The sequence below is a fragment of the Littorina saxatilis genome, linkage group LG7 (genome assembly GCF_037325665.1).
Source record: "Littorina saxatilis isolate snail1 linkage group LG7, US_GU_Lsax_2.0, whole genome shotgun sequence".
Taxonomy (NCBI): domain Eukaryota; kingdom Metazoa; phylum Mollusca; class Gastropoda; order Littorinimorpha; family Littorinidae; genus Littorina; species Littorina saxatilis.
The window spans coordinates 31,548,233-31,563,775 of NC_090251.1; the positions used below are offsets into that span (position 1 = coordinate 31,548,233).

The 15,543-nt window shown below is 41.8% G+C and overlaps 1 protein-coding gene and 1 long non-coding RNA gene across 3 annotated transcripts in view; one reads left to right on the forward strand and one right to left on the reverse strand.

The window, feature by feature from the left end:
- The window catches only part of LOC138971193 (uncharacterized), a 666,631-nt gene that overhangs the window by 119,638 nt on the left and 531,450 nt on the right, over nucleotides 1–15,543 (forward strand). The gene's annotated exons all lie outside the window — the stretch shown is intronic.
- Nucleotides 1–15,543, reverse strand: part of LOC138971173 (epidermal growth factor receptor kinase substrate 8-like) — a 137,275-nt gene that overhangs the window by 93,770 nt on the left and 27,962 nt on the right. For both annotated transcript variants that reach the window (XM_070343815.1, XM_070343811.1), the window contains exons 5-6: nucleotides 5,618–5,707; nucleotides 3,027–3,154 (exon numbers count right to left, since the gene is read on the reverse strand). In XM_070343815.1, the coding sequence (XP_070199916.1) occupies nucleotides 3,027–3,154; nucleotides 5,618–5,707 (218 nt within the window). The remainder of the gene's footprint in view (nucleotides 1–3,026; nucleotides 3,155–5,617; nucleotides 5,708–15,543) is intronic.

A 15,543-nucleotide genomic window follows, 5' to 3' on the forward strand; every position in this document is an offset into this window, starting at 1 on the left:
TGTTGAATTTATCCATCAATGGTTGGTGTTGTATAACACTCAGGGTTCCACATCACGTAGAATTAAGGGTATAATACCCCTTGACCCTCCAAATCACGTACGAGATGCTCTCTGAAGAGGTATAAATACGTAACTGTTTTCTTCCAAAGAGGTAAAAAAACGTACGAATCAAACGCTGAAAGGGTATAGCCTTTGCTAGTTTACAAGCAACAGCACGCAGGCCGCCTGCTCTACAAAGACCACTAAAGTACACCCCGTGTTCTGTGTTCGTGCCACTCCTCTGTCGACACTGACACGCTGTGAAGCAGAGATTGCCTCCCTTGTCCTCAAACTGCGTGATATCTTTAAACTGATCATCTCGATGGCACTGTTCGCTTTAGCCTATCCGGTGCTGTCGCCTGCTCAAAAAAATGCCTCGCAAAATGAAAGAACAAAAACCCGACCCCAAACAGACAAAATTGTCGTTTGGCGGTTGCAGCCAGAGCAGCAGTGAGTCAGTATCAGTCAGTATCATTATGGGTTGTAGCAAGAGCAGCAGACTTGAATGCATTGATAAACTATGATATACATGTATTGTCACAACGTCAAAATGGCAAAGGTGATAACTACCAGACAGGCAATCATATGGGGAAAAAATGACAATTCATGGATACACCAATTGTCACACATACCCTGTGAACAATCTGGAAGGGGTATAAAAACCCTTTACTTTTTTCCTGAAAGGGTATGAATACCCTTGACTTTTGGGGTTGTGTGGAACCCTGACACTCCACACAAATTCAAACCTACATCGTAAATGTCGACTGAAGTTGGCAAGGTGCTCTTCAAGCAGCTACAAACCCAGCTTTAGATGCAAATATGTCCCTGCTTTAAGTCAAGTAAACGGTCGAAAAAGGCCATGAAAAACTGAGTACGACATCAAAACTGTGTGAATGTGTTTGGGAGAAGTAGCTGACTAGAACGTTTCTTGTGATGTTTTTTGACTCCTTGTTAACCGGACTTGGCTGAAAGTCAAGGGTTTGTTGTTTCCAACAGTCCATTTTTGATTCAGTGAAACATCACATGCATTAATACACATGCACTCACTCACACACATGCGCACACGCATGCACGTACACACACACGCACGCATGAACACGCGACACACTCACTGAAAAGCTAAGCTGAATTCCTGCTTTGATTCTCAGTTTTGCAGAACAGTTCTCAAGGAAATGTTGAAGTAAAATCTAGTCTCACAGAAGTTTCCTACTTTTCGTCCCAGGGTCTTTATCTATGATGAGGATGAAGTGTGTGTGTGAGATGGGCGTTGGGCATGTGACTGAGGGGATTAGGTTCTTTCTTTTCTTTATTTGGTGTTTAAAGTCGTTTTCAACCACGAAGGTTATATCGCGACGGGGGAAGGGGGGAGATGGCATAGAGCCACTTGTCAATTGTTTCTTGTTCACAAAAGCACTAATCAAAAATTTGCTCCAGGGGCTTGCAACGTAGTACAATATATTACCTTACTGGGAGAATGCAAGTTTCCAGTACAAAGGACTTAACATTTCTTACATACTGCTTGACTAAAATCTTTACAAAATTGACTATATTCTATACAAGAAACACTTAACAAGGGTAAAAGGAGAAACAGAATCCGTTAGTCGCCTCTTACGACATGCTGGGGAGCATCGGGTAAATTCTTTCTCGTCCCAACCAATATGGGACTCCCCCTAACCCGCGGGGGGGAGAGGGGATTAGGTGCATGGGGATGACAATGAATATCATCAATCCATGAGGCCAGCCCATTTTTGATTTTTCCATTCATTAAACTAAAACATACAACTAAAATGCAATTTCTGCCCAAGTTTTTGTAAAGGATGGGGAGGAAGGAGGTGTGGGAGATGCCCATGATTTATAGACTTGTGGGGGAAGCTGCACCTGGGTGTGTGCACAGGGTGACAATAAACACTGTCAATCGATGAGGCCAGCCCATTTTTTCATTTCTATGACATAGCTACTAGCATGCAATTTCTGCCCGAGATTTTGTCAAGTATAAGGATAAAGCGGGCATGAGAGATGTGGATTAGGTATATGAAAGGGTAGCGGTTTGTGGATGACAATAAACATCGTCAGTTCATGAGGCCAGGCATTCCCATTTATATACTAATACATGTTTATATATATACAGTAAAACCTGAGTCTAGCGGACCCTTGTTGTAACGGCCACCTGCTACATACGGACAGTTTATCATGGAACGAACACAATTTCATAATAACTAACCTTTAACGGACGGACACCTGCCACTTACGGACGCGGACACGATTTTTCGGACCGTAGGATTAGTGTAAACACTGTCACAAACGGACACTACGTACATGAAAACGCAACTTCAAAAACTCGACTGTTATTCAGGTCAGTGCTCGGTAGCCGTAGCACAAATGGTTGTTGATTGGTTGTCCTGTCCCTTTTCTGACCAATCAGTGGCTTGTTTAGATGGAGACTCACTTTCGCTCACTCACTTTCGCTTCGCTCACTTTCGCTTTTCTGCATTGTGGATACAGTCACAACCAAAAGCAACAGTACTGTGTTTGAAAATGGAATCTCCAGCAGGAAAAAGAAAAGCGTTGACTTTAGAGCAGCGTGTCGCTGCCTTGAAAAAACTAGATAGCGGCCAATCATGCCGAGATGTGGTGAAGGAGATGGGATGTGGTCAAACACAGATCGCGAGGATCAAATCGGAAAAAGAAGACGTGATGAAGGAGTGGGAGTCAGGGGCACGAAGCGACCAAAAAACTGTGAAACGTCGGATCTGTTCAATGATCTGGTAATTTTATTTAAGTTTTTACCTTGTGTTTTGTGTTGAAAAATAAATACATCCAGGATTGACAAAAAGTGTCTTGTACATTTTACGTGCTCTTTGTAAAATATTGCCCCGGCCCCTCCACCTGTGAAGAAAGGACACCTGTCTAATAGGGACACCATTACCATACCCCAAGGGTGTCCTTTAGAGACAGGTTTTACTGTACACCACTCGCAAGCAACTTACGCCAGAGTTTTTGTCGAGGATAACGATGAAGCGTCGTTCCACAAGCAGTATACATCGCATTGTCCAGATGCCGGTTGTGTTTTCCATCTGACGAAGCTTACGTAATCCATCCTCCACATTCATTTTGCCTGCAAGGTAAACAGAATCCAGTCAGTCAACAAATCAAATGACCAGAAAACAAACAACCCGCCAAAAAAGATTGCCTGTATAAAGAATCAAAAAACAAGAAAGGTAGGTTGTTGGAACGTTGGCAGTCTCTTTGTTTTGGGGTTTGCCTGTATAAAGAATAAATCCCTTAACCTTCTGATCTATCTTCAAGCATATCTCATTACTGTATAATTCAATAATTCATATTTAACCAGGTCCAAACAAATGACAAAATTGATTGCACATCTATATAGAGCTATGGTCTTAACATATAAATGATAACATGACTGTTGAAGCAGTCAGTAAACCCAACCCCCCCTCCTCCACCCCCCCCCCCCCCCCCCCAACATTTTACAGGTGTCATAGGGATTTATTTATTTATTTATTTATTTGGTGTTTAACGTCGTTTTCAACCACGAAGGTTATATCGCGACGAGTGTCATAGGGAGGGAGGGAGTAAATTAAATGACTTTCAGTGAAAACCATTTAAATCAGTTTCGCATACATTTGTATTCATTTAACCACTAAATTAATCAGTCTTTCAACCTACAAATACCATTCAATCGAGGAAACAGTGGACTGATCATTAAGATTGATAAGGGATTCTGTAATTACAAGAAGAGCAAACGCTCGATCGAGTCACTTTCGCAGTTCTGAATATTATATGAGGCATCAGATGGACAGGAAGAAATTGCTATTCACAACACAATGAGTCACGTTCACATAAAATTTGAGCCCGGTCACTTTTATAGTTTCCGAGAAAAGCCCAACGTTAAGTTGTGTGTTGCCGAACAGAAAAGGCTAGTTATCTCCCTTGTTTTTCTGATAACGTTCGTAAAAGGCTACAGATGTAAATACTTTGATGTAAAGAATAATCCTACAAAGTTTCAATCACATCCGATGAACTTTGTCAAAGATATAAAATGTCTAATTTTTCCTTTGACGCTGACCTGTGACCTTGAAAAAGGTCAAAGGTCAACGAAACCATCGTTAAAGTGTAGAGGTCATTGGAGGTCACGACTAAACAAAATATGAGCCCGATCGCTTTGATAGTTTCCGAGAAAAGTCCAACGTTAAGGTGGTGTCTACGGACGGCCAGCCGGCCGGCCGGACAGACTAACACTGACCGATTACATAGAGTCACTTTTTCTCAAGTGACTCAATAATGACAACAGTGACAGGTTATCAAGAAACTGAGCTTTCACAACTTGTAATAAATTAACAGGGCATCTAACCAATACAAATATATTAATGAGCCAGTTCCGTTTAACAAAAACATCTTTTTATTACTAAATAAGTAAAGCAGCTAATTTCTCATGGGTTCCATCAATGAATCATTCATCACTTTAGCAAAAGAATTTACTTGTTTTGTTTTCTTGCTGTTTTTTTGTTTCTTCGTTCAAAAGAGTTTTCAGTGCTTTGCTTTTCATTCTTCACAGCTACAACAATTCTAAGTTGTAGCAAACAATAACCATAACAGCATTTATTCATTAACAACTGCCTTACTGCATAATTTTAATTTAAAGTGCCATGCCAAAGAAAAGAGCATTATTTATATGTTCCAGAGAAGTTTACATGCATGTTCTTGTTCTTTTTTTTACTTGAATGAAACTCAAAAGCGCATGTTAAACGTTATGTAGTGCACGCTACTAGTAGTACACAGCCAATCAATATCTACAGCTTATGCAATACGGCTAGATCAAACATGTGCTTGTATGGTAAACTTCTCATACTACCTGTTCAAATATTTACTTTAAAGATTTTCTGTTCAAACATCATTCTTATCTACACCTGTGCATGTATGTTAAGAACCTTTGCTAAGAGTTTATGTGAGGGATAGAGGTGTGTGTTTGGAAGAGAGAAAAAAAGAGAAAGAGAGAGAGAAGGGGGGAGGGAAAGAGAGAGAGAAGGGGGCAGAAAAGGAGGGAGGGAGAGAGGGAAGGAGAGACAGACAGACACAGAGAAAGGGAGAGGGAGAGAGGGAAGGAGAGACAGACAGACACAGAGAAAGGGAGAGGGAGAGAAAAAGATAGACAGAGGGGGGAGAATGAGAGGGAGGGAGAGAGGAAAGGAGGGAGAGAAAGGGAGGGGTGGGGGGGGGGAGATAGAGAGAGAGGAGGGAGAGAGAGGGAGAGAAAGGTAAGGAGGGAGAGAGAGGGAGGGGAGGGGGGGGAGAGAGAGAGAGAGGGAGGGGAGGGGGGAGGGGGGAGGGAGAGAGGGAGAGAGAGAGAGAGAGAGAGAGAGAGAGAGAGAGAGAGAGAGAGAGAGAGAGAGAGAATTAGCGACACATTTTGATATTTTAAAAGAAGAAAGAAGGATGGCAGAATCTGCTAACATTTAACTGCCAAAAACTGACACACATATTATAAACACAGGTAGGCAGGAAGGCAGACATACAGATCGACATGCAGACATGCAGGTAGTCAAAAAGTCAGACATTTTACCTTTTCTGGCAGTGCCGGCAGCAAATGTAGCCAGATGATCCAACTCAAAGGCTGGCTCTGAACTGTTGAAGTCAGACAGACTGCTCTGATCTGAAAAACACATCACAGAAAAATCATTCAGACAAATTTAAAAGGGGAGGACAATAAAGCTGTTTCAGTTTCAACACTTGAGTAGGATGTTTGTGAATCTGCGCGTGCCGTGTGTGTGTGTGCCGTATAGTTCATAACATTTCAGAACTCTACCTAAGGAGTATATTTATAATAGGAACCTTGATCATACGTACTTCAAAGGCCCATTCGGCCGTGTGGAAACAGTTCGCCTCAGTGTTTCAGATCTGCCAAGGCTTTAACATATGGGATGAGACTAGGTCCCTCCACATACCAAAAATCCACACCCTGATAGCTTGTGGTGAGTTTGAATTGTTTTAATGAATGAATTTTTTTTAAAGCACAATGCAGTGCCTTCTACAACCTTTTATTAATTACCACTTTGCAGAGTGAGCACCCAGGCTGTTCATTCTTGGTATGTGACCAAGTGGAGGAATGGTCTTATTCCATGTAAAAGCCTGCCCAGATCTGAGACAGTGGGGCAAACTGTTGTCTTGAGGCGGAGTGGGTCTTTCAGTTGCTATTATGACAATCACATGCTGTTTTAAATGTACAGGCTGCCATGGAGAGAGAGACAGAGAGAGAGAGAGAGAGAGAGAGAGAGAGAGAGAGAGAGAGAGAGAGAGAGAGAGAGAGAGAGAGAGAGCCATGGAGAGAGAGGGAGAGAGAGCCATGGAGAGAGAGAGAGAGCGAGAGGGAGTCTCAGAGAGCCATGGAGACACAGAGAGAGAGAGAGAGAGAGAGAGAGAGAGAGAGAGAGAGAGAGAGAGAGAGAGAGAGAGAGAGAGAGAGAGAGAGAGAGAGAGAATTGAATTGAATTGAACTTTATTTAACAAGGATTAAGATTTAAGGCTACGCCTTTTCTTACAATCTGTCCTTGGGACGCATAGACACACAATTATATAATTTAAAAAATTAAAAATTAAGAGAGAGAGAGAGAGAGATTTGTATTGATATTATCATCCTAATCTTAACTATTATGAGTAGACTATTTGCGCCTTAATATTGTATTTATGTTCTTACGTTTTATGTTGTATATTGTAATGCCGTGTTGTATATTGTAATGCTGTGATACACCACACCTGAGTTTCTCCTCATTGAGACAAAGTGTTCTATGTTCTTTCTTTATTTGGTGTTTAACGTCGTTTTCAACCACGAAGGTTATATCGCGACGGGGAAAGGGGGGGAGAAGGGATAGAGCCACTTGTTAATTGTTTCTTGTTCACAAAAGCACTAATCAAAAAATTGCTCCAGGGGCTTGCAAAGTAGTACAATATATGACCTTACTGGGAGAATGCAAGTTTCCAGTACAAAGGACTTAACATTTCTTACATACTGCTTGACTAAAATCTTTACAAACATTGACTATATTCTATACAAGAAACACTTAACAAGGGTAAAGGGAGAAACAGAATCCCTTAGTCGCCTCTGGTAAATTCTTCCCCCTAACCCGAGGGGGGTAGTGTTCTATGTCTATGTCAATTTCTACTCTTCTTCCCACTCATAATGCCTTCCCGAGAATTGGGAGATCATTGGTATATGCTGCTGAACAAGTAAATACCAGGAAAAGTTGTAGTGCAGCAGCAAGAACCATATTTTAGAACATAAAAAACACCCAAAAGCAATAAAACCATGCGTACATGCAGACACACTCCATTGCATGGACATCAACATGGTGGTAAAGCTGTTCATGCGTTGTTTTATTGTCTGGGTGTAACGCACATATCGATGTGCGACAATGGGCACTCTTGTTCTTTAACATCATAAAGGTGCAATCTGAGCCATTTGATCCGATGGGTAAACAGGATGAGGGAGAGGAGGCAGGCCAAAGCTAAATCCATGCATACACACAAAGACAGAAACACACTAACCCCAAACTGACTGACAGATGGACAAATAAATAGACTATCATACACAAACACACGCACACACAAAATAGACTCTCATACACAAACACACGCAGGAGCGGATCCAGGGGGGGTTTCCCGGGTTTCCGGAACCCCCCCCCCCCCCTAGCCTAAAAAAAATATTTAAAAAAAATAAGAGAAACAAATTAAAAGAAATAAATAAATTTGAAATTAAAGAAAAAATTATGGCTCAGATTGCACCAGATTGTTCCATTTTCCTTGATTTTTATCAAATTTGTCCCGGGGGGGCATGCCCCCGGAACCCCCTAGGAGCGGGCCTCTGTCTTCTAAGTGACGGTTTTTGAAAGTAGTTGGCTAACTTGTTAGCTCAGGTTGCACCGAATCGGTCAATTGTCCTAGCTTTGTCTTCTTAACTTTATTTTTTGGAAGGTGTATCAGAGGAAGTTTCTTTGCTCGGATTGAACCAGATTGCTCCTTTTCCTTGCTTTTATCATCATTTTCCGAGGGGGGGGGGAGGGCATGCCCTGGGACCCCATAGGAGGTTTGAACGCTTCGCGCCCTCAACTAAACGCTTTAGGTTGTCGAATTGTCCCTAAAAGAAATTTGGAAACCTCCCCCCTTAAAAATGATGTGATCCGCCCCTGACACGCACACACAAACATCTGCACACACAAAATAGACTATCATACACAAACACACGCACACACACACACAAACAGGGAGAAGGAGAGAGACAGAGAAAGCAATTCAAACACAACTACTGAACTAGTAAAAGCAACCTGCTACCAAGTACATGTGTAACAGTCATACATGATGCTCCCCTCTCCCACCATTTTTACCCTATCGGAAGTCATGACTCAACACTGCAACCAGCTTTTTAAAGCGACATAAAAATTCTTTGCTTTGGTCGCAGAGCGTTTACTGTGTCAATAAACACTCACCCTGTGCTAGTATAACCACTCGTGCATTCGTGTTTGCTGTTTTTATCATAACAGATTACCTACGTTCCTCAATACCCCCTGTGCTTGTGACTGTGATTTTCTACCCTTCGCCTCGTCCAGTTTATCTATCTTCTTACATGTGTGCATGGGGGATGGGGGGGGGGGGGCCGGGGGGTAGAGTGTGAGTGAGTGAGAGTGTGAGTGAGTGAGAGTGAGTGTGAGTGTGAGTGTGTGTGTGTGTGTGTGTGTGTGTGTGTGTGCCTGTGTAGAGGTTAGCATAACTCATGCACTAAATGTTTAGTATAGAAGCGAACGCTGGTTTGTGCTCAATGATTATTTAGCATCGGTGTCGTGTCAAGGTTACTATTCCTGTGAAAATATTAAAGCTGATCGGCGATCTGCTTGCTTCTGAGTGCGGTTCGTCGACGGAACACACATACCCTATAAAGAAAAATCAAGGGTTTTCATCTACGGATCCTCTGAAGTAAGAAGGTCAGCGTACAGCTGTCTTTCCTCTGGCAGTTAATCAACCATGAGCCTTGAATGCCACTGGCAAACGGCGACTACGCAATTCACGGGGCCGTTACTGTTATAACTACTCTAGCTTACTATGCGTTTTTAATCGACCGGTCACTCTTTCCCCTCCCCCCAACCTCCCTTTCTCTCTCTCTCTCCGTACTGAAAGGAAGGCGGAAGTAAGCAGGACGCAAAGAGACAGGAGGGGCGGCGATGTGAAAGGGGCGAGAAGGGGTTGAGGGAAAAGGAAGAAAGACAGATAGAGGGACGGGATCGCGAGAGAGGACAGTGAAGGAGTGGGTTGGGGGGGGGGGGGAAGAGGGGGTTGAGGGAAAGGAGGAAGGACAGAGATAGGGACTGAGGGGGGGGGGGGGGGGAGAGCTGTCTATATAGCTTAGCCCAAACAATAAACAATACACTTCACGTGGAAGGTGTAAACACAGATGTAAATTGCTGAACAGAGACGTAGCGAATGTTTTCCATTCAATAGACCCTATCGGTATTCCAAGCTCTCGTGATCTCTCGCAAACTTCAGAGCATAGCAAAGCATGCGGTACAGCGATCTCGTGCGAGCTGCACAAGCCAAAGTTCGAAGTTCTCGCGATGTTCAAAGCATAACAAAGAGCGTGTCTCGCGAGAGCTGCTCAGATACCGAAAAGGTCTATTATGGCCAACGGTCGCCAGGATTTCTCAGAGGCAACAGTGACTCTGTCAGTTACTTTAAAAACAAAGCACCAGACAGAAAAAAACCCAATCTATGGAACCTTTTTATCCTGCTCCACCCTTCTCGTCTCAACACTCCCCCCCCCCCCCCACTCCCCCACCCCCCCCTTCCGTCAAGGGTAGACTGGTACTCCATATGACACAAATTCCTTGAAAGTTCTTCACTTCGATTAAACCCGTTAAAACTGTCAATTCCTCCCAACGTATCCGCTGTAGCGCCCTTGTATGGCAGATTGTATAACAGAAAGTTTTTCGATTAGTGCAAAAGATCAACTATTAAACACTTCTCAACCAAGTGTGAGAGCCAGCCCGAGTATAACTGGAACAGGCATCGTACTATGTAAAGCTGATTACAGCGTGGACAAGGCATGAGTACATGGGTAACATGCCACTCTCTCTGGGTTAAAGCCACTCCATTCTGGATCTTCATTTCTCTAAAAAAAAAAAAAAAAAAAAAAGACGATAGCCAAAGTATGGAGGTGCCTTGTTGTTTGTCTTCCAACCAGTCTTTCTTTTCTTTCTTTATTTGGTGTTTAACGTCGTTTTCAACCACGAAGGTTATATCGCGACGGGGAAAGGGGGCAGATGGGATAGAGCCACTTGTCAATTGTTTCTTGTTCACAAAAGCACTAATCAAAAATTTGCTCCAGGGGCTTGCAACGTAGTACAATATATTACCTTACTGGGAGACTGCAAGTTTCCAGTACAAAGGACTTATCATTTCTGACATACTGCTTGAATAAAATCTTTACAAAAATTGACTATATTCTATACAAGAAACACTTAACAAGTGTAAAAGGAGAAACAGAATCCGTTAGTCGCCTCTTACGACATGCTGGGGAGCATCGGGTAAATTCTTCCCCCTAACCCGCGGGGTGATTCCAACCAGTCCAGAACGAAATAAAATAAAATAAACAAACAGAGAGACAGACAGACCGACAGAGTGAAACCAATACACAACCCGTATACTTACGGGTTTGTAATAAAAAATTTCCATCGAACAGGCAAGTTTCCCAGCAATTATCCCTAATTGTGTTATCGCTTTTATTGCTGTTTTGTTTTCGTTTGCCATAGCACTTTATCTTACTTGCCAATGTCATAAGTTCCACAATCAACAAGAGTCCCGCTGTCACAAAAGTTCAAGAAAGTTTCCCGAGAAAACATAATTAAGACGTTGTGGTTCAAACCTGTGTATCTTGCAAACTTCTTGAGCACCTTTTTCTCCGGAAAAAATAAGTGGGCCCTCTTCACACGGGAAAAGAAAATGCTTCTTTAAAAGAATATCGTCTCTCATTACTCACAATACATGTGGCAAATGGAACAAAATTAAATCTGAAACTTCACTATTTGTTTGCACAGTTCATCAAACGGACATTACATCAAGTTCGTCTGAATTGCACCCGGTCTAAGGTTACGTCAAAAATAAAATCCACCAAATAGGCAATATGCCCACTGGGCCGACAAAAGCAGGACAAGACGGTTACGTTACATGTAACGTGCACGATGATGTTCTGTTGGGCTGTCAACGATTACAATGGGGCCATAATTCTCCCTTTACCCATTGGCAGAATGCAAAAAATAGCCCTTTGAGAAAGTGTCAGAAGCAAGATTTATTGATTTTGAAAAGAGCGTTCGGTGCAGTTCAGTGGAAACTAAACGACAAAAACCATTCTTTAAAAGGAGTCTATTGCACAGTGAATTTAACGCAAACAAAAATAGTTTAAGGTATATTCCTCAGACCATTTTGTAAATCATCAGAGATCCGTCCAGGCTTTCAGGTTTGGATAAGAGCATTATTCCACTGGGACTCATACCAACACTCAATAGTTTTTCTGATTCTAATTTTGTCACTGACGTCAATGTTAACATGCTGAAAGATTTGCAAGTCGATCAAAGGAAAAGCGATCAAAGGAAAAGCGGGAGAAGATCGACAAGGAAGTACGACTGCAAAAGGATCAGAAGTCTTCTTCTGTGTGTCGGTATTGAAAAATTAGATCTTACTCAATATGGACTGAACTTGACGGCAGCACAAACAAAACAAACAAAGATATCCATAAAGACCACGAAAAACACAGCAAAACAAAACAAAACAAAACAAAACAATAAAATAATAAAATAAATCAATAATTTTAAAAATCTCATTCAACGCATGAAGCAGTCAGTAATGTGTCTTTGGTGGCACATACAGTGATAATAACTGATTTCGTGCAATATCGCGGCCTTCTAATTCTATTTTTACGGAACGCGATACCGTATAACATTGATATTTCTCAGAAATGCAGCACGGTGCACTACTATGCAATGGAGTTCCTGTATCGAATCATATCCTGCAAAGTAAATTATCCTCTGAGAGCGTAATGCGCACACGAAAGCGGAACCAAGACAACTGTCAAGAATGAACAATAAAGGTGCAGACTTAAGACAACCAGAGATGGCGGGGGAGAGAGAGAGAGAGAGAGAGAGAGGAGAGAGAGAGAGAGAGAGAGAGAGAGAGAGAGAGAGAGAGAGAGAGACAGACAGACAGACAGACAGACACAGACAGAGACAGAGAGACAGAGAGAGAGAAAGAGAGAGAGAGACACACACACACAGACACACACACACAGAGACAGACAGAGACAGACAGACAGACAGATGCAGAGCGTGTCTATGTCTTTAGGGAATGAAGAGAAGACGGGGGTTTTAAAAGATCGAAGGCATGCCGCAAACCCGATCGAAGTAATTAACAGAATTAGCAGAAGAATCAAAATTAACACTGTCTCAGTTGTGCCATTTCGTCGACGCAAACCACAAAATTACGTCAACAGCACTAACAACTCAAAATCCTACTTTGATACTAAAGAACTCGCACACGTGGAAAACTGATATCACGAAGGTTGACACAGCCCGGCATGTTGAGGATGAGAGGTGAGAGTGGGGCGGTGGGGTAGGGGGCGTGGTGGGATTTGGGTGGCGAGAGACTTGGGAAGGGGGCGACCATGTTGAATCCAAACAGGTCCCCTTTTTCACTCCCCTGGCTTCGTCAACATTACAGAGCACCAGCCAAGCGTGAATGAAATGCCTGAGTGAGTACAAACAATAGTCTTATGCGCAAAAGAAAAGCAAACAAGGCGCGTAAGGCAAAATTACTACATTTACTCGTCAAGCTGTGGAACTCACAGAATGAAACTGAACGCACCGCATTTTTTCACAATGACCGTAGTCCGCCGCTTGTGCAAAACGGAGTGAAACTGACGAGCCTGTTCAGCGCGGTAGTGGTTTCGCTGTGCTGCATAGCACGCTTTTCTGTAGGCCTCTCTTCGACTTCGTTTTCACTTTCTGAGCGTGTTTTTAATCCAAACATATCATATCTATACGGTTTTGGAATCAGGAACCCACAAGGAATAACATGAAATTGTTTTTAAATCGATTTCGGAAATTTAATTTTGATCATAATTTTTATATTTTTAATTTTCAGAGCTTGTTTTTAATCCAAATATAATTTTTATATGTTTTTGGAATCAGAAAATGATGAAGAATAAGATGAACGTAAATTTGGATCGTTTTATATAAAAAAAAAAATTATCACAAATTTCAAATTTTTAATGACCAAAGTCATTAATTAATTTTTAAGCCACCAAGCTCAAATGCAATACCGAAGTCCGGCCTTCGTCGAAGATTGCTTGGCCAAAATTTCAATCAATTTGATTGAAAAATGAGGGTGTGACAGTGCCGCCTCCACTTTTACAAAAAGCCGGATATGACGTCATCAAAAGTAGTTATCGAAAAAAAGAAAAACACATCTGGGGATGTCATTCCCAGGAAGTCTCATGTCAAATTTCATAAAGATCGGTCCAGTAGTTTGGTCTGATACGCTCTACACACACACACGCACAGACACACACACACACACACACACACCACGACCCTCGTCTCGATTCCCCCTCTATGTTAAAACATTTAGACTAAATTCGATCTTTATGAAATTTGACATGAGAGTTCTTGGGAATGATATCCCCGGATGTTTTTTTTTTTATTTTTTTCGATGACGTCATATCCGGCTTTTTGTAAAAGTTGAGGCGGCAATGTCACACCCTCATTTTTCAATCAAATTGATTGAAATTTTGGCCAAGCAATCTTCGACGAAGGCCGGACTTCGGTATTGCATTTCAGCTTGATGGCTTAAAAGTTAATTAATGACTTTGGTCATTAAAAATCTGAAAATTGTAAAAAAAAACAAAAAAAACACAAGAAATTCCTCGGAGGTAGGAAAAACACCCCCGTTGGTCAAAGGGAATTAACCATTCTCACTGCACCCATTCTCACTGCCACCAACTGAGAAGGTTATTTCCCTTTGACCATGAATATGTTTCTCTATAAGTCCTTGTAGAATCTTAATCCACCAATAACTCCCTAACCGTGTGTTTGACTGGTCCCAATTTTTGTAAGGACCGTCTCAGGAATGTATAGAACCTGTTCACCAAGTTTGGTGACGATCGGTCCGTTTATTCTTGAGATCTATATGCGAACACAAACACACAAACACACAAACACATCGAGCGAAACCTATACACACCCGGTATACCGGGGGTGTAAAAATTTATAAAACGATCCAAATTTACGTTCATCTTATTCTTCATCATTTTCTGATTCCAAAAACATATAAATATGTTATATTTGGATTAAAAACAAGCTCTGAAAATGTAAAATATAAAAATTATGATCAAAATTAAATGTTGGAAATCAACATAAAAACACTTTCATCTTATTCCTTGTCGGTTCCTGATTCCAAAAACATATATAGATATATGTTTGGATTAAAAACACGCTCAGAAAGTTAAAACGAAGAGAGGTACAGAAAAGCGTGCTATCCTTCTCAGCGCAACTACTACCCCGCTCTTCTTGTCAATTTCACTGCCTTTGCCACGAGCGGAGGACTGACGATGCTACGAGTATACGGTCTTGCTGAAAAATTGCATTGCGTTCAGTTTCATTCTGTGAGTTCGACAGCTTGACTAAATGTTGTATTTTCGCCTTACGCGACTTGTTTTTGTATTTGTGTCCAAGTGGCGGGATGGTCTAAACCCATACTCGTATAAGCTTGGTCACATCTGAGACGGTGAGCAGAACTGTTTACACGGTTAGGAGTGTGCGTTTAACATGGACATCAGCAATTGTCTATAAAGGAGAGTATGCCTCGCCGGCCATTGATTCCCTGCTCGATGGTCTAGATGCACTTCAAAATCATGAACTTTTACACGCCTCATAAAACACAACTTGTCCACATGACCAATTCACAATATCTACTCAATCCTGCTCGATCTAAATAATGCAATGCTAAATTGGAGCTCGAGGACAGTTATTTATGATTGCATAAAATTTGAGTTCTGCTTCAGTGCACTATGACTAAATTGTGTGTGATTAATATGCAGACAAATTGAGTTCTGCTTCAGCGCACTATACTGTGCATGCTTCACCTGCAGAACATTAAGTTCTGCTTTACAGCCCTATGCTGTGCAAACTTTACATGCAAAGAAGTAAGATCTGTTTCAGTGCACTATGCCAAGTACGATTTTCATGCAAAAAGTGACAGAAGTTTCAGCGCGTAATAAAGACACTTACTGAGGTAATAGGCACGGCACATCACGATCTAATGTGTCCCTAAACCGTGATGCAACATAAACAATTGCATCCTGTATGCTAATTTGTAGATTAGGAGCAATGGTTTTTACATTTAATTTCCTCGACAATCAGTGTCTATTCTTCTCTCCTGTGCTACGCCTATAGCACT